At 43.5% G+C, this 16,888-nt stretch overlaps 1 protein-coding gene across 1 annotated transcript in view; it reads right to left on the bottom strand.

The window, feature by feature from the left end:
* Nucleotides 1-762: 762 nt before the first annotated feature.
* LOC127465239 (rap guanine nucleotide exchange factor 6-like) overlaps nucleotides 763-16,888 on the bottom strand; it is a 43,210-nt gene continuing 27,084 nt past the window's right edge. The window contains 10 exon segments of the mRNA XM_051775731.1: nucleotides 763-1,429; nucleotides 3,154-3,456; nucleotides 6,512-7,023; nucleotides 8,804-8,868; nucleotides 8,870-9,030; nucleotides 11,075-11,188; nucleotides 12,572-12,706; nucleotides 13,976-14,011; nucleotides 14,014-14,166; nucleotides 16,205-16,425. Of these exon segments, the coding sequence (XP_051631691.1) occupies nucleotides 1,404-1,429; nucleotides 3,154-3,456; nucleotides 6,512-7,023; nucleotides 8,804-8,868; nucleotides 8,870-9,030; nucleotides 11,075-11,188; nucleotides 12,572-12,706; nucleotides 13,976-14,011; nucleotides 14,014-14,166; nucleotides 16,205-16,425 (1,726 nt within the window). The 3' untranslated portion in view covers nucleotides 763-1,403.

Genomic DNA, 16,888 nt, shown 5'->3' on the forward strand with positions numbered 1-16,888 from the left:
CCTGCAGGTATTTCCAGTTCTAGCCCTCTGAGCTCTGGCTGGCTAAAAGCAAAATCAAAGAAGCAATTTTTTTGACCACAGTCAAACTAGAGTATCATGGGTTAATACTGGCTGGCTGTAAGTCAAACTCTCTTTGACATCAACACCACCAGGATTTTTAACTAGGATTTAAAATAAAATGGTTTGAGATCATCTGTATTTAAAAAACCATAGGGTTTTTTAACCCATCATAAAATGCATTATGCTCTTATATAAGCATTATGCCATTTAATATTCAGTTTCACAAATTTTACTGTGAAATGTAGGTGATTTATAATTCTTTTTCTTTTTTCCCCAAAGATAACCTTTGTACCTAAATCCTGTGCAACTCTGGGAAAAGGCCAGGATGTGTGGGATGATCTTAAAGAACCCACAACACACGGCTGAGTTTTGGTTTTTAGAACACGTTTTGCATGTTGAACTCCGCAGGGCAAAACCTGGGTAAAGCTCTTTTGGGAAAGCTTCAGACCCCCCCAAAATGCTCCCCAAGAGCTTCCTCGTTGCAAAGGTTCCTTCACAGGGGAGGAGAGCACCAACTGTTGCCTTAGTTGGCTGGCAGCTACAATAATTCCAGAAATCCTTGGAGGGCAGGAGGTTTCTGCTGGGTCCACGTGGCAGGGGAGCAGGGCCTGACACCCCCTGCTCTGCAGGGCTTTGGGCTCTATTTATATTAAATCTAAACCCACTAAAATCCAAGGATTTCTGCACCTGATAATGGCCCACTTGTAGTTTTCTGTGTTTATTTTGAGAGCACAACAGTGGATGTGTAGCTAATTTACCGTCACATTGACTAAACATTTATATTAGCCAACCAGAGCACTCCCAACACAAATAAAAGGAAATTCCCATTTAAAAAAAAGATTTAAATTAATAAATTATTTTCAGATACTTCAGCAATGTCCTTTGCTTTTGCTGACATTTTGATATAATTTTTTTTTTCGAAGTTCATAAAATAACACTCTCAGATTTCTAATGGTCATGTAGAAAATAAGGACAATGGAAAACTACCAAAGGATTACATGGTATCATACAGAAGAATGCTTTTGAGTTTCAAGTGGTGGTGACAACTGGTCCTCCCCATGCCCCAAGCTCGGTCCATCTCTGGGTACCAGTGCTGGTATCCGGGCAGTCAGCACACTCCTGGAATGTGACTTCCTATTTCCCAGGCAGAAAGAGCTTGCTTAGGGGGTGGCAGAGGGAAGGAGGGTGTAGAGAGGAGAATCCAACCCGTTCCATCTCGTCCAGGACAGGGGCAAAGGTCTGAGGTCAGTAGCAGCAAGTCGTTAGCGGTCGCTAACAGAACCACGAGGTCCTTGTCCCCACATCCCTCGGGCTGAGAGTGGTTCACACAAACAGCCCAGCGCTTAAACTGCTGACACTTGTTCATCTTCTGCAAAACAAGAGAAGAGACAGGGTCAGTCATTGCAGCAGTGCCCACAGAGCAGCCCCCAGTGACGTGACCACAGTGGGTCTGGGACGACTCCACCCCTTCAGCAGCGTGTTCTCACTGTCTTTATCACTGATCACTGCATGTTCCACAGCACCATTTATCAAATCCTCAATCACAGAATGGCTTGGGTTGGAAGGGACCTTATACAATCCTATTCCAACCCACTGCCATGGGCAGGGACACCTTCCACTAGCCCAGGTTGCTCCAAGCCCTGTCCAACCTGGCCTTGGACACTTGCAGGGATGGGGCAGCCACAGCTTCTGCAGTCTGAGGTGTGATCACCACACGATAAAGACATACTGCAAAACACAAAATCCCAGATCCTCCAAGAATTACCAGCATGCAGCTCCTAACAGGCAAAAGCTACAGATTTGGGAAAAAAGCCAGCAAATTCCATGCAGTGAGCATTTTATCCCAAATAAAATTAACCAAGCACTTTAAAAATAGTAAAGTAGGTGTCTCTAAAAGTGTATGGTTAAATTTAGCTTAGAAAAATTTGGATTAAAATGTTTGAAGCAATTGCTTCCTTATTTTTACATCAAAAACACAACTGAACTAATGCTGGGCAATTTTATGTTTACTGTAAGTTTGAACTGTGGTACTAATATATATGTTAAATACTGTTCAGATATTTTAAAGGGCCAAGATACGATCATTTTGCATCAGAAATTGTTTTAATCTAAATCCAGGCTCATTTTAAACCAGACTGAAATGGAAGGAAATGATCAAACATTCTAATAAAAAATGAGTTCACTATCAAAGGGTACAGAGAGATCACATCGGTGCACAGGCATTAAAAGCAAATCAGCATATAAATAAACAATTAAGCAGAAATTCCCCTGCCCTGAAGTTAGTTTTGACACAATTTAAGAGCAGTCTTTATCAGAAAACCCTCACATTTTGGTCACCCCATAGATGCTGTGCTTGGCAGCACTGGCTGTTGCTTCAAACAAGATCAATAAAAAAACTGAACTGGAAGAGACACTGTCAGGTCAAGTTGGGCAGAGAACCCAGGTTTCATCAAATGCACTTTTCAAAAGAACAGAAGTTCACTATTATTTTGTTCAGTATTTTTAAACTTGATCTCCAAAATATCTGTTGAGGCATAAGGCAGCTCAACGCCAGCACACGTGAATGAAAGGAGTTCACCAAATCCAAAGCACTCAGGACATCATCCTGATGCCAGCCTAAACCACTGGGACATCACTTAATCAATCCAGAGAGGCTGGAGTTTTTCCACATGTAATTTGTAGCCTGTCAGTGTCCCTTCACTGTTTGAGAGGGGACAAATATTAAAGGAAAAAAAAAAAATAAAACGACATGTCCATGCTCTGAAGTGTCTCAGTTGTACTTTGGAAGATCTTATATGTATATTTATATATATATATATATATATATATATATATTTATTTATTTATATATAATTTAGAATCTGTTCGGTGCCAACATGCTTTTCTGAAGGGAAGGCATTCCTTTTCATTTAAACCTGTATATACATGCACCCAGCCGTGCATGATATACACAGCTGTGCATGTGCACGCAGCCATGCAAACACTCCTGTATATTGAGATTAATCGAGTTTTAATCTCCAAGAATGACCCAAGAGAAAGCCCAGAAGGTGGTTGTGAGCCCAGATTCCCCAGCAGTTGAGGTGTTGCACATACCATCCTCTTCACTATCTGCGTCAGGCATATCTGCTAGTTTGGGGCTGGACGGCTGCCGGCCGTGCCACTGGGGCATCCTCGAGGAGAGACAGTCACCACCCAGAGGAGCTGCTGGAAGTCTAGAGAGGTCACTGTGCAGCATCTTTGACCTCTGCACTGCCACACTATAGTCTGGAGGTTTGAGGTGTGGGTGGTGGGGCGATCCTTCCTTTATGTCCGCTAAAGAAATCCCCATATATCCCGGAGGGGTGGGCGGTGGCTCCCTATACCTATCGTCCTTCTTAGGTGAGGTGACACAGTACACTGGCACAAGAAATAAGCAATGGAAATGTTAAAGAAGAAAACAAAGGAAACAAAACGTTAAAAAATCATGAAATGTTACAATGGCAAAACAGAAACTGATAACAAAACGCAAATGCGGAAACACCGGTTATAACGACAGCAGCAGGTATCTGTGCTTTCATTTCTGCTTTCTGCTTATTTTAAGAAGTCAGAGTAGCAAAAGAACCCAAGAACTCCTTAGGTGAGATGCCAATTGAATGGAAACAGGACTATAGGCTTCTCTGCATTCAGACTGCAATTAACAGCTGTCATTAGAGTCCCCACTCCTGCAGCCCCACTGCCCCACGGGGTGAGTCCCCACTCCTGCAGCCCCACTGCACCCCAGGGTAAATCCCCACTCCTGCAGCCCCACTGCACCCCAGGGTAAATCCCCACTCCTGCAGCCCCACTGCACCCCAGGGTAAATCCCCACTCCTGCAGCCCCACTGCACCCCAGGGTAAATCCCCACTCCTGCAGCCCCACTGCACCCCAGGGTAAATCCCCACTCCTGCAGCCCCACTGCACCCCAGGGTAAATCCCCACTCCTGCAGCCCCACTGCACCCCAGGGTGCTGCAGAGTTCTCTGGGGATGGAGAGCCAGCACAGCCACGTCTGCTGCCACTGCTACAGGCTGGGGAACTGAAACACAAGCAAGTAAGGCAACTGGCCCCAGGTCACTTTGCACAGCAAGAACTGCTGGTTGACTTCCAACATCCACTCCATCACCAAAACAGAGGTCAGTGGCTTAACAGAAACTCATTAGAATAAAATATCACTGTATCAACTGATGTGTATAAAGACATGAAACCATACAGCTATGCTATGGGAATAAAAAAAGCCAGTAGCACATAAAACTGCTCCTGTGAGGCAAAAGGTATATTGAGCCTGCATTCATTATTTTATCTTTTCCAACAGTTAATAATGGCTTATCCCATCCACACTTTAAATGTCTTTTTTTTTTTTTTTTGGCTTTGTTTTCTTCTGTACCCTTATCTTAAAACTATATTGTCTGTTTACAAGTAAGAAACAACCTGGAACAGTCATGGAAACAGCCTTTGGAAAGGCTGCATTACACCTTGTGCAGTCATGAAAAGGCTCCAGTCACTAATACCTATTTGCAATGTCCATGCCACATCATTCATCTTCTCCCTTCCAGCCCTGCTCAGGTCCCAAAGGCTCTCAAACCAAAATTTAAATTTTCTCAAGTTGCCTCCCCTCCCTCCCAGCCCAGGTCTGGGGCTCATGTGCATGTTAAATTGGGCTCTTTCCATGGACATGTTGCAACAGGAGAGTTTCCAAGCCAGGATAATTTTTAAAGTCTGTTAGTTGAGGGAATTTGCATTCTTCCTGTGGATCCATTTTAAACAGTGCACATTCATTATTTTAATTTATTTCAGCAACTGTAATAGTTTCTTATCTTAGAAGAATGGGAAGGGATGAAAAATAAAGGAGTATATTTCCTATTGTGTTGTAGACTTGTGAGATTCCAGGTTTTGGTATCAGCTGGTTCATGGCTGAAGGTCTCAGTTCATACTTGGGCTGGCAGTAAAATAACCCAAACCAAATTCAGTCAGTCTGGGGTTTAGCAGATACACATGGGTACAGGAAGAGATTTATACTGTTGAATTACAGGATTTATTTTCATTGAACTAGCACTGAAGGGGGTCTCTATGAGAAAGTAGGGGAAGGGAAGGGCTGGGCACTCTGAGCAGACCCTCAACCTTCAGTCTTGGCTGGATTTGCAGGAGGGTTGATGAGGGTGGGTATGTTCTTCAAAGGAGAAAGCTTCAGGCTCTCTAGAGCTGCCCTTTAGTCTACTGCAGTAACGAAAGAATAACATGTCCCTCTGTCAAGTTCCAGTTCATAACATTTCACAAACGGTGAAATAAAGTGAAAATATCTTTGGCATATTGTGTGATGGTGAACAGCTCACAGATGTGCATCTGCAAACAGGGAATTGTCTGTATCAGATCTTTCCTCAAGCAGACACACACGTGCCAAGGGCTCCTCACCAGCACAGGGGGAGCGGACACGGAATGAAAAAGGCAGCAAAGAGCTGTGAGCAAAGACAGTGTGTCCTGCACACTGCACATGCCATCTCCTGAAACGGGCCAGGAGCAGCTCTGGCAGGCTGTGAGGGCAGAGTCCAGGCACAGCACTGAGCTGGGAGCACGTTTCCTGCAAGGCTCCACCACGAGTTCTTCTCCAAAGCCAAGGAGGAGGAACACAATCCAAGACCTCCACCCTACCTGCCATGTTTGTTGAGGCAATTACCTTTGATAACACAAACCCCTCCAGCAATCCAGTCAGTAATTAAACTGCATGTCAGCTGCACCCTTGACTCACAGTCTTAGAAAGCTTTGCATTCCACGTTTTATCTTGTTGCTAACACAGTTCCTTTAGTTTTGGCTGCTGAGCTCACTAGGCCAGGGGTAGAACATCTTGCTTGATAGAACTATGCATATCTGAAAGTTTTAAGTTTTTCTCCTTTCATACTTAGCCAAACTGCAGCTGTATAATCAAATAAATGGCAGCTTAAAATAGCAAAGGCAGGAAAGGAATCTGCTTTGCCCTTGAGCTTCCAGAGACCAAAGCCCTGTGGATGAAAGCTGCCCCAGAGGGGCAGGTGAGCTCCACAGCACTCAGCAGCCATGCTCTTCCCTCTGGGTTCCTGGGAAGCCTGTATCATAAGGAGCATGGGATTACTGCTCCTTGTCAGGGGAACATCTACAGTGATGAGTACACTTCCAAAAAAAAGCAAAAAGCCACACTACAGAGAGGAACTGCCTGACATCTTCCTGAAGACAGCTCTCCCTCAGCCCCACAGAGTGATGGGGAAGTATGCTCGTTCATTGTCTCTAAATTTGTAATGGTGGCTTGAAAACACAGTGTCTGTAGTGTTCTGACTGCAACCACAGGAGAAGCTGAATTTAACATGCCAGACAGCCCCAGACCTGCTGATGTCATTTCTTAACAACTTAATATCAAAATGAAAAACAGATGTAGCAGCTTCCATAAGCTGTTGGCTTGGCTTACCTATCAGGCCTTTTTCTGTACTGGAAGTAACAGTTTTGTAAGTTGTATCAGCGCCTGGTTTAGAGTCCAAAACCTCCGTCTGCTCGGCCGGGGAGTTCTCCAGCCCCCTGCGCTTAATTGTCCCATAGTTTGTCTCGTAGGTGTCTGACAGGGAGCTGGAGGAGGCCCAGCTCTGCCGGGACTGATCGAGCTCCACGCTGGCTTTCGACTGCCTGTTGGCTTTGGAAAAGGCTTCGGAATACAAATAACCCTCCTCAGAGTAACAGTTTGTGGGATCCACTTCAGCTATAGGTCCGTCCAGCTGGGTGTGACGGTAAGAGTTGAGGAGATCCCAGCTCTTCTGGTTGGGGATGTTCTGGAAGTTGTCATGAGAACTACTGGAGCATGAAGTCCAGCTGCCCCGGCCGCTGTCTGCTGCCTCCACCGTGATGTGCTCGTGGGAGATCTCCTCGCTGCTCGTGGAGGAGGTGAAAGCCATCCCTCTGATCAGGGCAGGCCTGGTGATTGACCAGCTGCATTTGAAAACAACAGAAACCGGGAAAAAACCGCTTGTGAGCTTTTAAAATAAGAGTGATGTACTCAGAGGACCATCACCTGGTCTGAAAGGCAGCTGTGGGTTTGGACCAGGTGAGCAGCAAGGTCAAGGCACACAGGAGCACTGACAGGAGACACTGCTACTCCCAACTCATCACTGCACAGGCAGCAAGGAATAATAAGTTTGCAACATGCATTTCCAGGCTTGACCCCAGATCCATAAATCTGGTCCGCAGAAGCTTTACCAACAACAGCAAGACAGTGCCTGACAGAAAGCAGAGGAGCAACTGCCTCTTTCTTTCATGCTGCTGCCACCTTTTTCTTTAAATTTATAAACTAAAAATAAATATTTAGAATAAAACCCAAACCCTTCACAGGCAGCAACATCAAGTTGTTTAGACAGAGTGGAGGCAGTTATATTTCAAGAACATTAGGAAATATTGGACATAAATAACATTTGTGGGAATGATCTGGAGCGACAGATTCTGAAAAGCAAAGTCCAAAATTTCTTTTTTCAAGAAATGTCTGTTGAAAGCTCTAATAGCTCTCAGTGCATAATTAAGGGGGTAAAAATAAAGCCAAGTTTGCATGAATTTGGAATACATGAAGATATGATTGCTAGACATTATTCAAGTCTCTTAACTATTTCTGGGTGTGTTAACAAATGCATGGGCAGCACATTAAAATTCAACACCCTCCCTCAGCAGTTTACTGACACATTGTGAAATCAAGGAATGTTTCTAAGATATGTGCAAACAAGGTGGTTTTTTTCCTTGCTTTTCAACTTTATAAGTTCTAGGATAAAACCCACTTTCTTCCCTCCAAAACCCACTGAAACTAGGGAATAAAGGAACAACCACAAGATGTGAACTCAGTGTGTGTTATGCCTTTCAGAAAAGTGAGGTATTTTTTTTAATGAAGCACATCTTTAAATTCCCATTTTCACCTTATGAAATAAACGGAATTACTCATTTATTTCCACCCCTGGAAGTGTTCAAGGCCAGGTTGGATAGGGCTTGGAGCAATCTGGGCTAGTGGAAGATGTCCCTGCCCATTTTAGGGGGTTGGATCAAGATGATCTTTAAGGTCCCTTTCGGCCCCAACCCTTCTGTGATTCTGTGAGCTGGAAAAATTAGAAATATTAAGGAGCATCTCTCATGTATTTGAATCCATGACATCCGAGGACAGGAAATGCTATCCCAAGATACATTAAGACATATTAAATCCTATGGATCGAGGCTTTACATCTAGTAAGACAAAACCAAAAACTTCCAGTTCAAAGCATCATTTCAGCACAGATTCTCACTGCACCAAAGGAACAAGAGCTCCTGTGTGGAAACTCTCGGGAAGTCAGGGGCAGAAAGCTTCCAGTTTGCCTAAGCAACAAATGGTAATTAGAAAAATCCTTAAAAATCACATTAGAGCATGGTAAGTGACTGGCACTGCTGACTCAGAGAGAATTGATAATTTCCTGTTGTTCTTTTGCTGTCTCTCACCACGACACTAATTTGCTAAGTATCATCCTGGCTTTTAACACATTTGCAGTCTCCAGCAAGAGATGTCCAGCTGAACCCCACCGATGGGAACACGCTGCTGTCTCCTCAAGTGATACTGTAAGCTTCTTAGGAAAACAGGCTCACACAGAGCAGCCAGTTCTCCAGCTTCCAGCAAGAGCTTAACAACCCTGGTGGAGAGCAGAGCTGCGTCCTGGCCAAACCTTCGTCACCCCAAGGCCAACCCAAACCAGCAGCACCTCACCCTGGGCAGGGCTGGCCATAATCCACCAGCGGCTGGGGATGCTCCTTCCTCTCTGCCCCGCTGGAAATCCACCACGATGAGGGACTGGGACAAGCCCCTCTCGTCCTGCAGTGCTGCTGACATGGAATCCACGGAGCAGTTGCTCACGATGCTGGAGCGGGACGAGATCTCGCTGTGACTGGAGTCGGAGAAGTTGTCGGATTTAGTGGAAGGGATGAGGGCGTAGCCTAAGGAGGGGAGAGGGACACCTTGGTCAAAGAGCAACTCAAGTTTGTAGGTATGGGCAACAAAGTTCTGACACGTGCATTACAGCACGGGTATTTAGAAGAGAAACCACCCTCTTTGCACACAGTCAGTCCACTGAGGATTTTAGGTACTGAAGCTTTAAGTATCTGTCAGCACCAATTATTTACTGATGCAAGTCCAGCGACAACCAACAACCCACCTGCAACTCCACCACTCTCCAGAGCAGCAGCTTAAACCCACCTAACCAGGATCAGTAGTGAGGGGGCCAATCTTCCAACCCTGCTGACTCCTCTGGTATAAACACAGCACACTTCCCACTGTCCCTCTGCCCTGCTGCCGTGCAAGACTCAGGAAAGATTTTGGCAGTGGAGGAGGAGACGCTGACTAAGGTAAAAGCCAGCAATTAGCACACCCAGGGATTAGCCATATGGTCCTTTTCAGTTTTATTATCTGCTCCAAAACTAACAGAGAAGAGGCAAAGGCAGGAAATACAACTTTGGCAGGAGCTGGACCAGACTCCAGTGCTGGTGTTCCCACGTCTGAATGGGAACAGCTGAAGACCCCACAAGCTTCAGAGCAGAATCTATAATGTCTTTTTTTCTGCTTGGCCTGCCCTTACCCACAAATAACTTATCTCAAACACAAATAATGTATATAGCCCTATATATCCAACACCTCAGATAAGCTTTTTTTTTTTCCCTAAATTCCTGCACATGTGCCTTTGAGCTGGGCTGCCACATATTTACATCCATTAGGTGAAAATGTGAAATGACCAGGCAGTGTAAAAGCCATGCCAGTGATACACACAACCAAACACAGAAGACTGATGCCCTTAAGTCCATAAAAAATCAGAGATAATATAATATGGCATCTGGAGCCATTGGCATACTTGCCCCTGAGCATAGAGCTCATAATTTGACAGACTTCACAGCTTAACTTTGATCACTGCTGTAGGGTTTTAAGAGCAAATATGAGCATTAAATATCAATATTATCAAACTATAGGACTGAACCTTATGAATGGAAAAATGTCATTAGGAGTAGCATTTTTAAGATTAAATTTCTGTTTCCTTTCCTTTGACAATAACTAGTATTTCATATTCTTTACATTTTCAAGAGAGTCTTTAAATTTACACAATTGTACTGCAGTAAGAAATGCTCTCAGTGTGTCTTAATTTTAAGACAGTGTTTTTCAAGAACTTCAAAGATCTGGAGAACTAAAGGGCTCCTCTTCATTAAAGAGATGAACACTATCTGAAAGTTGGGCCATTAAATAACAGCACATATGTATAAACAGACTCAAGGCAAGTGTTTGCTGGGCTGAAAAGGTCAGCAGAGGATGTGACCAATGCAAATACACACCAGTGCTAGAAGTGAGCATTTGATTTACATCATATTAGGGACTGTCTAATTAGGAAATCGTTGCAGAACTTACTGTTTCATTGGCATTTGTGACACACTAAGTAACTGAACTGCCACTGTACCTGTTCCTTGATTTTCTAACTTCACATTATTGTCTTCACTGCACTGTAAGGGTGATTAACTATAAAGAACTGACACAAATATCTGGAAGGGAAGAACATTAAACAGCTTAAACATGTAAATGGATAATGCTGAAATAACTTAGACAAACTCAGGATATCTGACAGAACGTGGACATCAGTCTTTCTTTTAAAAACAAATCATAAGGTCTTTCTCCTCCTTCTAAACTTGGTGCACAGGAAGGGAGTTGTGTACAGACTGCTGTTGCTATAGATACTGAGAGCATCACTGTCCTTGTCCTTTTGGTTTTCACTCCTTTCTGAGGCTTCAGTGTGCTCTGCTTCCCTTTTCGCAGCAAAAGGTTTCCTTTCCCTGGAGAAGCTTCTTTCCCTAAGTCTTCTGAACCGTGATCCCTTTATTTTTGGGGGCTCACACTCAGCTTCTGCCTCTCCACTCTCATCCTCTCTGTCTGCCTTTGTGCTTCTCTCAGAACTGTCTCTGCCTTGGCAAATCATCCGAATTTTCTTTTGTAAATAAGCCCCACCTATTCCGTAGCTGCGCTGGCCACTGGTCTTGTTGCTGGTCTCGCTGGCCAGCGAGGAGGAAGAGCCAGAGAGGTTCATCTGACTGCAGTTATCCGACCTCTGAGTGTTGCCAACTACAAGGAAGCAGACACAGGCAGGTGCTGGTAAGTGACGAGAGAAATAACAACAAAAATAACACCCTAATTTTAAACCCTTTTTTCTTCAATCCTATTTGCATATCACTTGGGTAATAGCTCAAAAGAAAACGAAATCTAAGATTAAGTGGAATGTGTTCATGCCTAAAATTATGTCTTTCAGCTGTCTGTGAAGCACCTAATTTTAGATCAATGAGCTGTTAGCACAACACACACAAGGTACAGATCACCTCCATCAAATTACATCAGTGCTAAAAATATGCCGAAATCAAGTTGAATTAAAGAAATAATCCCAAAGAAACAAAAACATTATTTTCAAAGAACCAGATGAAAAGCTAACAAAAATAACAAGTTTATAAGCGATGCTCAGAAGCCTCAGTGGAGCAAGGCTTTGCAACCCAAGTAATTAAAGCTTTTTATAGGTATGCTGTGTTTAAGTAAAATCAGTGGCATTCTCCTAAAGGCAACAGGGTCTTGTGAAGGCAGAAGTGGATGGACCAGCCTGATCTGCCCCCTGAAAAGGGCGAGGAGATGCAGCAGGTCCCCATGCCATGCCATGCCAACGCGGGGGCTTTGGGCTGTCAGTGAGTCAAAGCAGCACAGAAGGCGAGGGAGAGAGGCCTTACACCATCCAACACCGACCACCTGGGCTGACTTACTGAGAGCTCTTAAGAGATTTCAAATGAATTCCCATCCAAGGTTGACTAATGATGAAGTGATGCAGGTCTTTTAAGACGAAGACATCAAAAATAAAGGGATTCTCAGGGCATCATGAGAGACAGGGATGTAAACAAAGCCCTGTGCACAAGAACAAAAAACATGAACAGCAACTCGAGGATTTAGGTGGATCCACTACTTCTGCAGCAACCTAAACCACGGGCCCTGGAGAACTATGACACCATTCTATCTCCAGCTCCATCTCATCACCTGATATTCCAGCTACCTTGGGCAAGACCAGGAGTTGCCTCAACAGCTGCAGTTTCTGTGCAACACTGTCATCTCCCAGAAATCCCCAGGTTTGTGAATCCCATCTTTTTAAGTGGCCACCTAAATCTGAACTGACATGATGGCAGGTGTCAGCACTTTTGGGAATTCTGTCAGAAGCACTTAGGCAATATTTTAAGGAAACAATTGTTCCCTTTTTTAAATAATAAGTGACTTTCATGGCCAAAACACATAAATACACTGGAAAATCATGTCTACTCATAGAAAGACACGATTCTATTCTTGACATGAATATTCTAAACTACTGTTGCTCTTACATGCCATTATCAACAAATACTGCTGCCACTGCCCACCCTGGTTTCAGTTCAGCCCAGGCTGGAGCTCCTGGGGCCACACACATCCCCTCAGCTCACCTACCTTTGCGTGGGGAGCCCTGAGGAGAAGCAGGAGGGCTGGAGTGCAAAGAAGATGCCATGGACATGGTGTCATCTGTTTGTTTCTTACTACTTACTTCCTCAGACAAGCTTAATGACTTCTGTGGGGAGCCTGTACCTGTGAAAACAATGGAACCAGTTACTGATACTGTCTTCTTTTGAGCTACTGCTGTCTCTTTAAACTACAAATAACACCATGTTGAACAATCAGAGTATTCAGCAAAGAGAGGAGCAGATGCTCAGATTCTGCACGAGGCAGTCTCCATTTAAATTTAAATTTAGATCAGAGCAGCTGTGGCCACTGCTGGCTGCTCATCTGCAGTGTGTTGAAACATCCAGGTCCTAACAGGAACCATTGCAACGGAGACACTGGTTGTGGTTTTGGCAAAGGACTGGGTAACAAAAAAACTGTGTGAAGGATAAAGCTTGGAGGGAATCCTTGCCCAGTGCACTGTTGGGACTGTGTTAAAAGCCACGTGTGTCACAGCCAACAGCTCAGCTCAGGATCTTCACAAGCAGGAGTTCTCAAGTCAACACTCGTGGGCACCACCCACAGCCTGGCCAGTTTAGCAAAACCAGTGTCCCACTGAGGATTTGGTATTTCTTGCTCACTCTCAGACCACCTTGCAGAGAACACAGTGCTGAGGAGTTAATTCAAGTTGTCAATAATTTGTTAGATCAACACGGAACAAAACATGGGAATGAAGAAACATCTCTGAGCAAAGTTCCTGGAACATTTCAAACTGCACGGGCTTTCCAGAGGAGATCTGAAATAAATACTAACTGGAAACAGTATTTTATGTGCTGCAATATACTGTTTTCCAGAGATATTTTAAAGGATATTGATGTACAATGTACCATAAAATCATTTCATATCATTTACTGACTGCAGCTAACTATTTAATAACCCAGAACTGTGGCTTTTAAATAATACAACAGTTGTGTAAATAGGTTAAAAGCTTTTCAATACATAATATACTGCTTTGCAATTAGCAAAGTTAGAGACAGAAAAAATAACATTTACTAGGAGCAATTAATAATATATGTTGCTCAGTTTGACCATAATATAATTTGTTGTTATAATGCTGTCCCATAGGTTAAAATATTAAATGTCTGTGATTTGTTTCAGTGATTTCACCTAAATATATTAGACTTCATTAAGCAAGAATGTATTTGGAGACAGCACCTCACTGCTAACTTTTAAGGAAAGTTCTTTAACACTGTGCAAATGACTAAGCAGACAGTATGCTCTCTTAAAACACAGTAATATGCACCAGCTATTTTAAAGTGAATTAATGAAATTAAGCACAATGGTATCTCACATAAAGCACCCAGCTACAAACAGCTCCTCTGTCCTATTTACTCCCATCTCAAACTGGATACTCACTGAATGTGACATGTTCCTTCGTCAGCCCCTTTTTCTGCTGGGGTACAAATTCACAGTTGGCACCTGAAGAACTTGACTCATTCTGTTCTGTTGATGCTGATGGGCTTTCGTGGTTTGGCCAATTGACCTCATGGGCACTGGAGACATTTCTGAGGATTTCCCTCCTCTTCTCTCACTTAAATTCTTTGTCACTGTCAGGGAAAAAACTGCAGATAAATATCTTGCACTTTGAACGGCAGGATTATTACAGCACAACCATCCAGACAAAGGAACCACTGTATAAAGAGGGTAAAATGTACCTGAAACCATTTCGATTCAAGCACACCCATCTCATCACACTGAAGATGCTGTTGTGTGAAACGGCTGTAAAAATACCCCTAAATTCTTTGAAGTGCCATTGAGGTACTTAATCAAAAGACAATAAAATGTTATTTATTCCCACAAGCCTGTATTTTAGATGTTTGTACATAAGGAGCAGCATCTCCTTCAAAATCAGGTTGTTTTGCAGCTGGCATTAACGTTTCACTAGGTGGCACAAGTGATTTACAGCACAGGGCACTGCTTCAGCTTCTGCTTTAATCAATCCATAAGCTCTGAAGTTAAGGCCATCCAATTTCTCCTTATATTCCCTTGGAAAACTTTGGATTGCAGCATCACTGCTGCTCATTCCTTCTGCAAGCAAGGTTGGGAGCTTATTAGGGAGGGGAAGAGTTGGGACTGAACCCCTGCTTTCCTGGGCATGTGCAAATAACCCTCTTTGCCCAGAAACAAATGGCAAAGCCCTGTGCCAGGCTGCCTGAGTCAAAGTTCCTTGGTCAAAATTTAAACGTGGGTAATCCAACCCAGTGTGGAGGAACACCCCTGGGAGCAGATCAGTGCTCTCTCTGCCAGAATTAGAGCCACGAGGGGCTGGCAGCTCCCTCATGCTCCACAGGGCTCCTCCATCCTTTCTCCCAGAATTACCTGTGGTTCTGGGGGTTGGGGGATTCTTTCCCAGTTTTCAAAAAGGTACTTCTAATAATACACCACTCTATTACATATTTATTTGTATATCCACTTAACCTTCGTTTTCCTTTCTAACATTTAAGGAAAAAAAAGGCCTTGATTGGCTTAAGTACATGGAGTAGAGCAGTCAGTACATACTCCCTATTTTTACTTCCAAACATCTATGGCTAGCACTGTGCAAACAAGATTTTAATTGATTAAAAACAACTGAAAAACAATCTGATAATATGTTTGTCTCTTGGACACAGTATGGCCACCTGTCACAAATGCACATAGATCATCTATCAAGAGTTCAAACACAGAGAATTTAACATTTTAAAAAGGGAGTTAAATATGGCCATTTCCAGGTTTCCTACTTCAGTGCTATTTCAAAAGGAAATCCTAAAAAAAATTTGCATAAGGAGGCACCTTAGGGAATAACAAGGATTTGCATTCTTAATACTGGATAATTGCAAGGACTTAAAATATTATCTTTGAGATGCCATTTCCTAATCATGCTTTTAACTTATCATAGACAAAGTGATATTTGAGGACATAAAAGTCTTAAAGTGCTACATTTGGACAAAGGACAAGCATGAAGCATTATTTTGCTCGGCATGGTTGCCACTCTTCTAGTTCGAAGCAAATCTACCTTTCAAGAAAGTGAAAAATTTTAAGTATCAAAATAAAATGCAATTATAATGTCTCATTTCTAAGTAAGAATTTACTGAACTGTGTAAGACAGCAGGTCAGACAACAGCTTGCTTGACAGGAGTTCAAATCATGGGAACTGTCCTGCTGTAACCCTCAATTTTTGCCTGTCAAACCACATCAAACCCATCAGTCAATATTGACCTAACTTCTGCTTCTCAACAATCTTCGTTTATTCTAAGCTGAAATCCATTGCAGTTTCTATATTGATTTTGTCTCTTTTCATTTTCTTGCTGCTCATATGGTAAATGTTACTTCTATCCTTCCTAATTCTGTACAAGGACGGCGGGGCAAGAACTGAGCTGATGTACTATTGAATTTCCTGCCAGACTGATGGAAAGACACACAGCTTAGGAACTAAAGGGCAGAAGAAAAACCATCATGGAGGTTTTTTGAGCTCAACCAAGACCTGAACACAAATGCTGTCTTGCTGAAGCTCTTAGCACATGAACTGACAAACCAGAACTTACTGAAGTATTTTGTCCTCGGAGAAAGAGTTTAAATGAGTATTTCTAGAGAAGGAACTGTACTTACAAGTGCTGTAGGCAGGCTCACACTGGAGTGACAATATCTGGATCTTCTCCTCGTCTGTCTCCACGTTGAGGTTGGACAGGTACTGCTTCACCTTCCTGGCCATCTGCGCGTCCTCGTAGAGCTTCTTGGCGTTGAGCAGCGAGCTGCGGCGGGCACGCTTCTTGTGGGCACCTCCCTGCACATCCAGCATGTTGGAGTTTGTGCTGCCCTGGCTCAGAGACCTGCAAAACAGAAGAGCAAAGCAGTAAAGGTTCAGTTCTCGACAGCAGTGAAGAGCTGCAGTAGCACAGGCCAAAGCAGATTAATACCAATAATCTTCAGTTAGGGCTAGTGCATGCTGATGCAAATGAGTTAAAAAGATGAACAGCAGTAAAACAACACTTGTCTTAAAATATTCTGGTAAACTGAGAGCGGCAATTTGAGTCTAGAACAGGATTGCACATGGAATGTGGAACTGGAAGGACGAGGTGCAGTGCTCTGCACAGAACCCATTCAGCTCCACCAACGAACCACAGGCTTGTGCTGCAGGACCCAGAGCTGACAGGACGAGAGGAAACGGCCTCAAGTTGTGCAAGAGGAGGATTAAATTGGATATTATGAAATATTTCTTCATGGAAAAGGTTGTCAAGCCCTGGAACAGGCTGCCCAGGGCAGTGGCAGTCACCATCCCTGGAAGTGTTCAAA

The sequence above is a fragment of the Manacus candei genome, unplaced genomic scaffold, assembly GCF_025592945.1.
Source record: "Manacus candei isolate 608988 ecotype Guabito, Panama unplaced genomic scaffold, ASM2559294v1 h1tg000346l, whole genome shotgun sequence".
NCBI lineage: Eukaryota > Metazoa > Chordata > Aves > Passeriformes > Pipridae > Manacus > Manacus candei.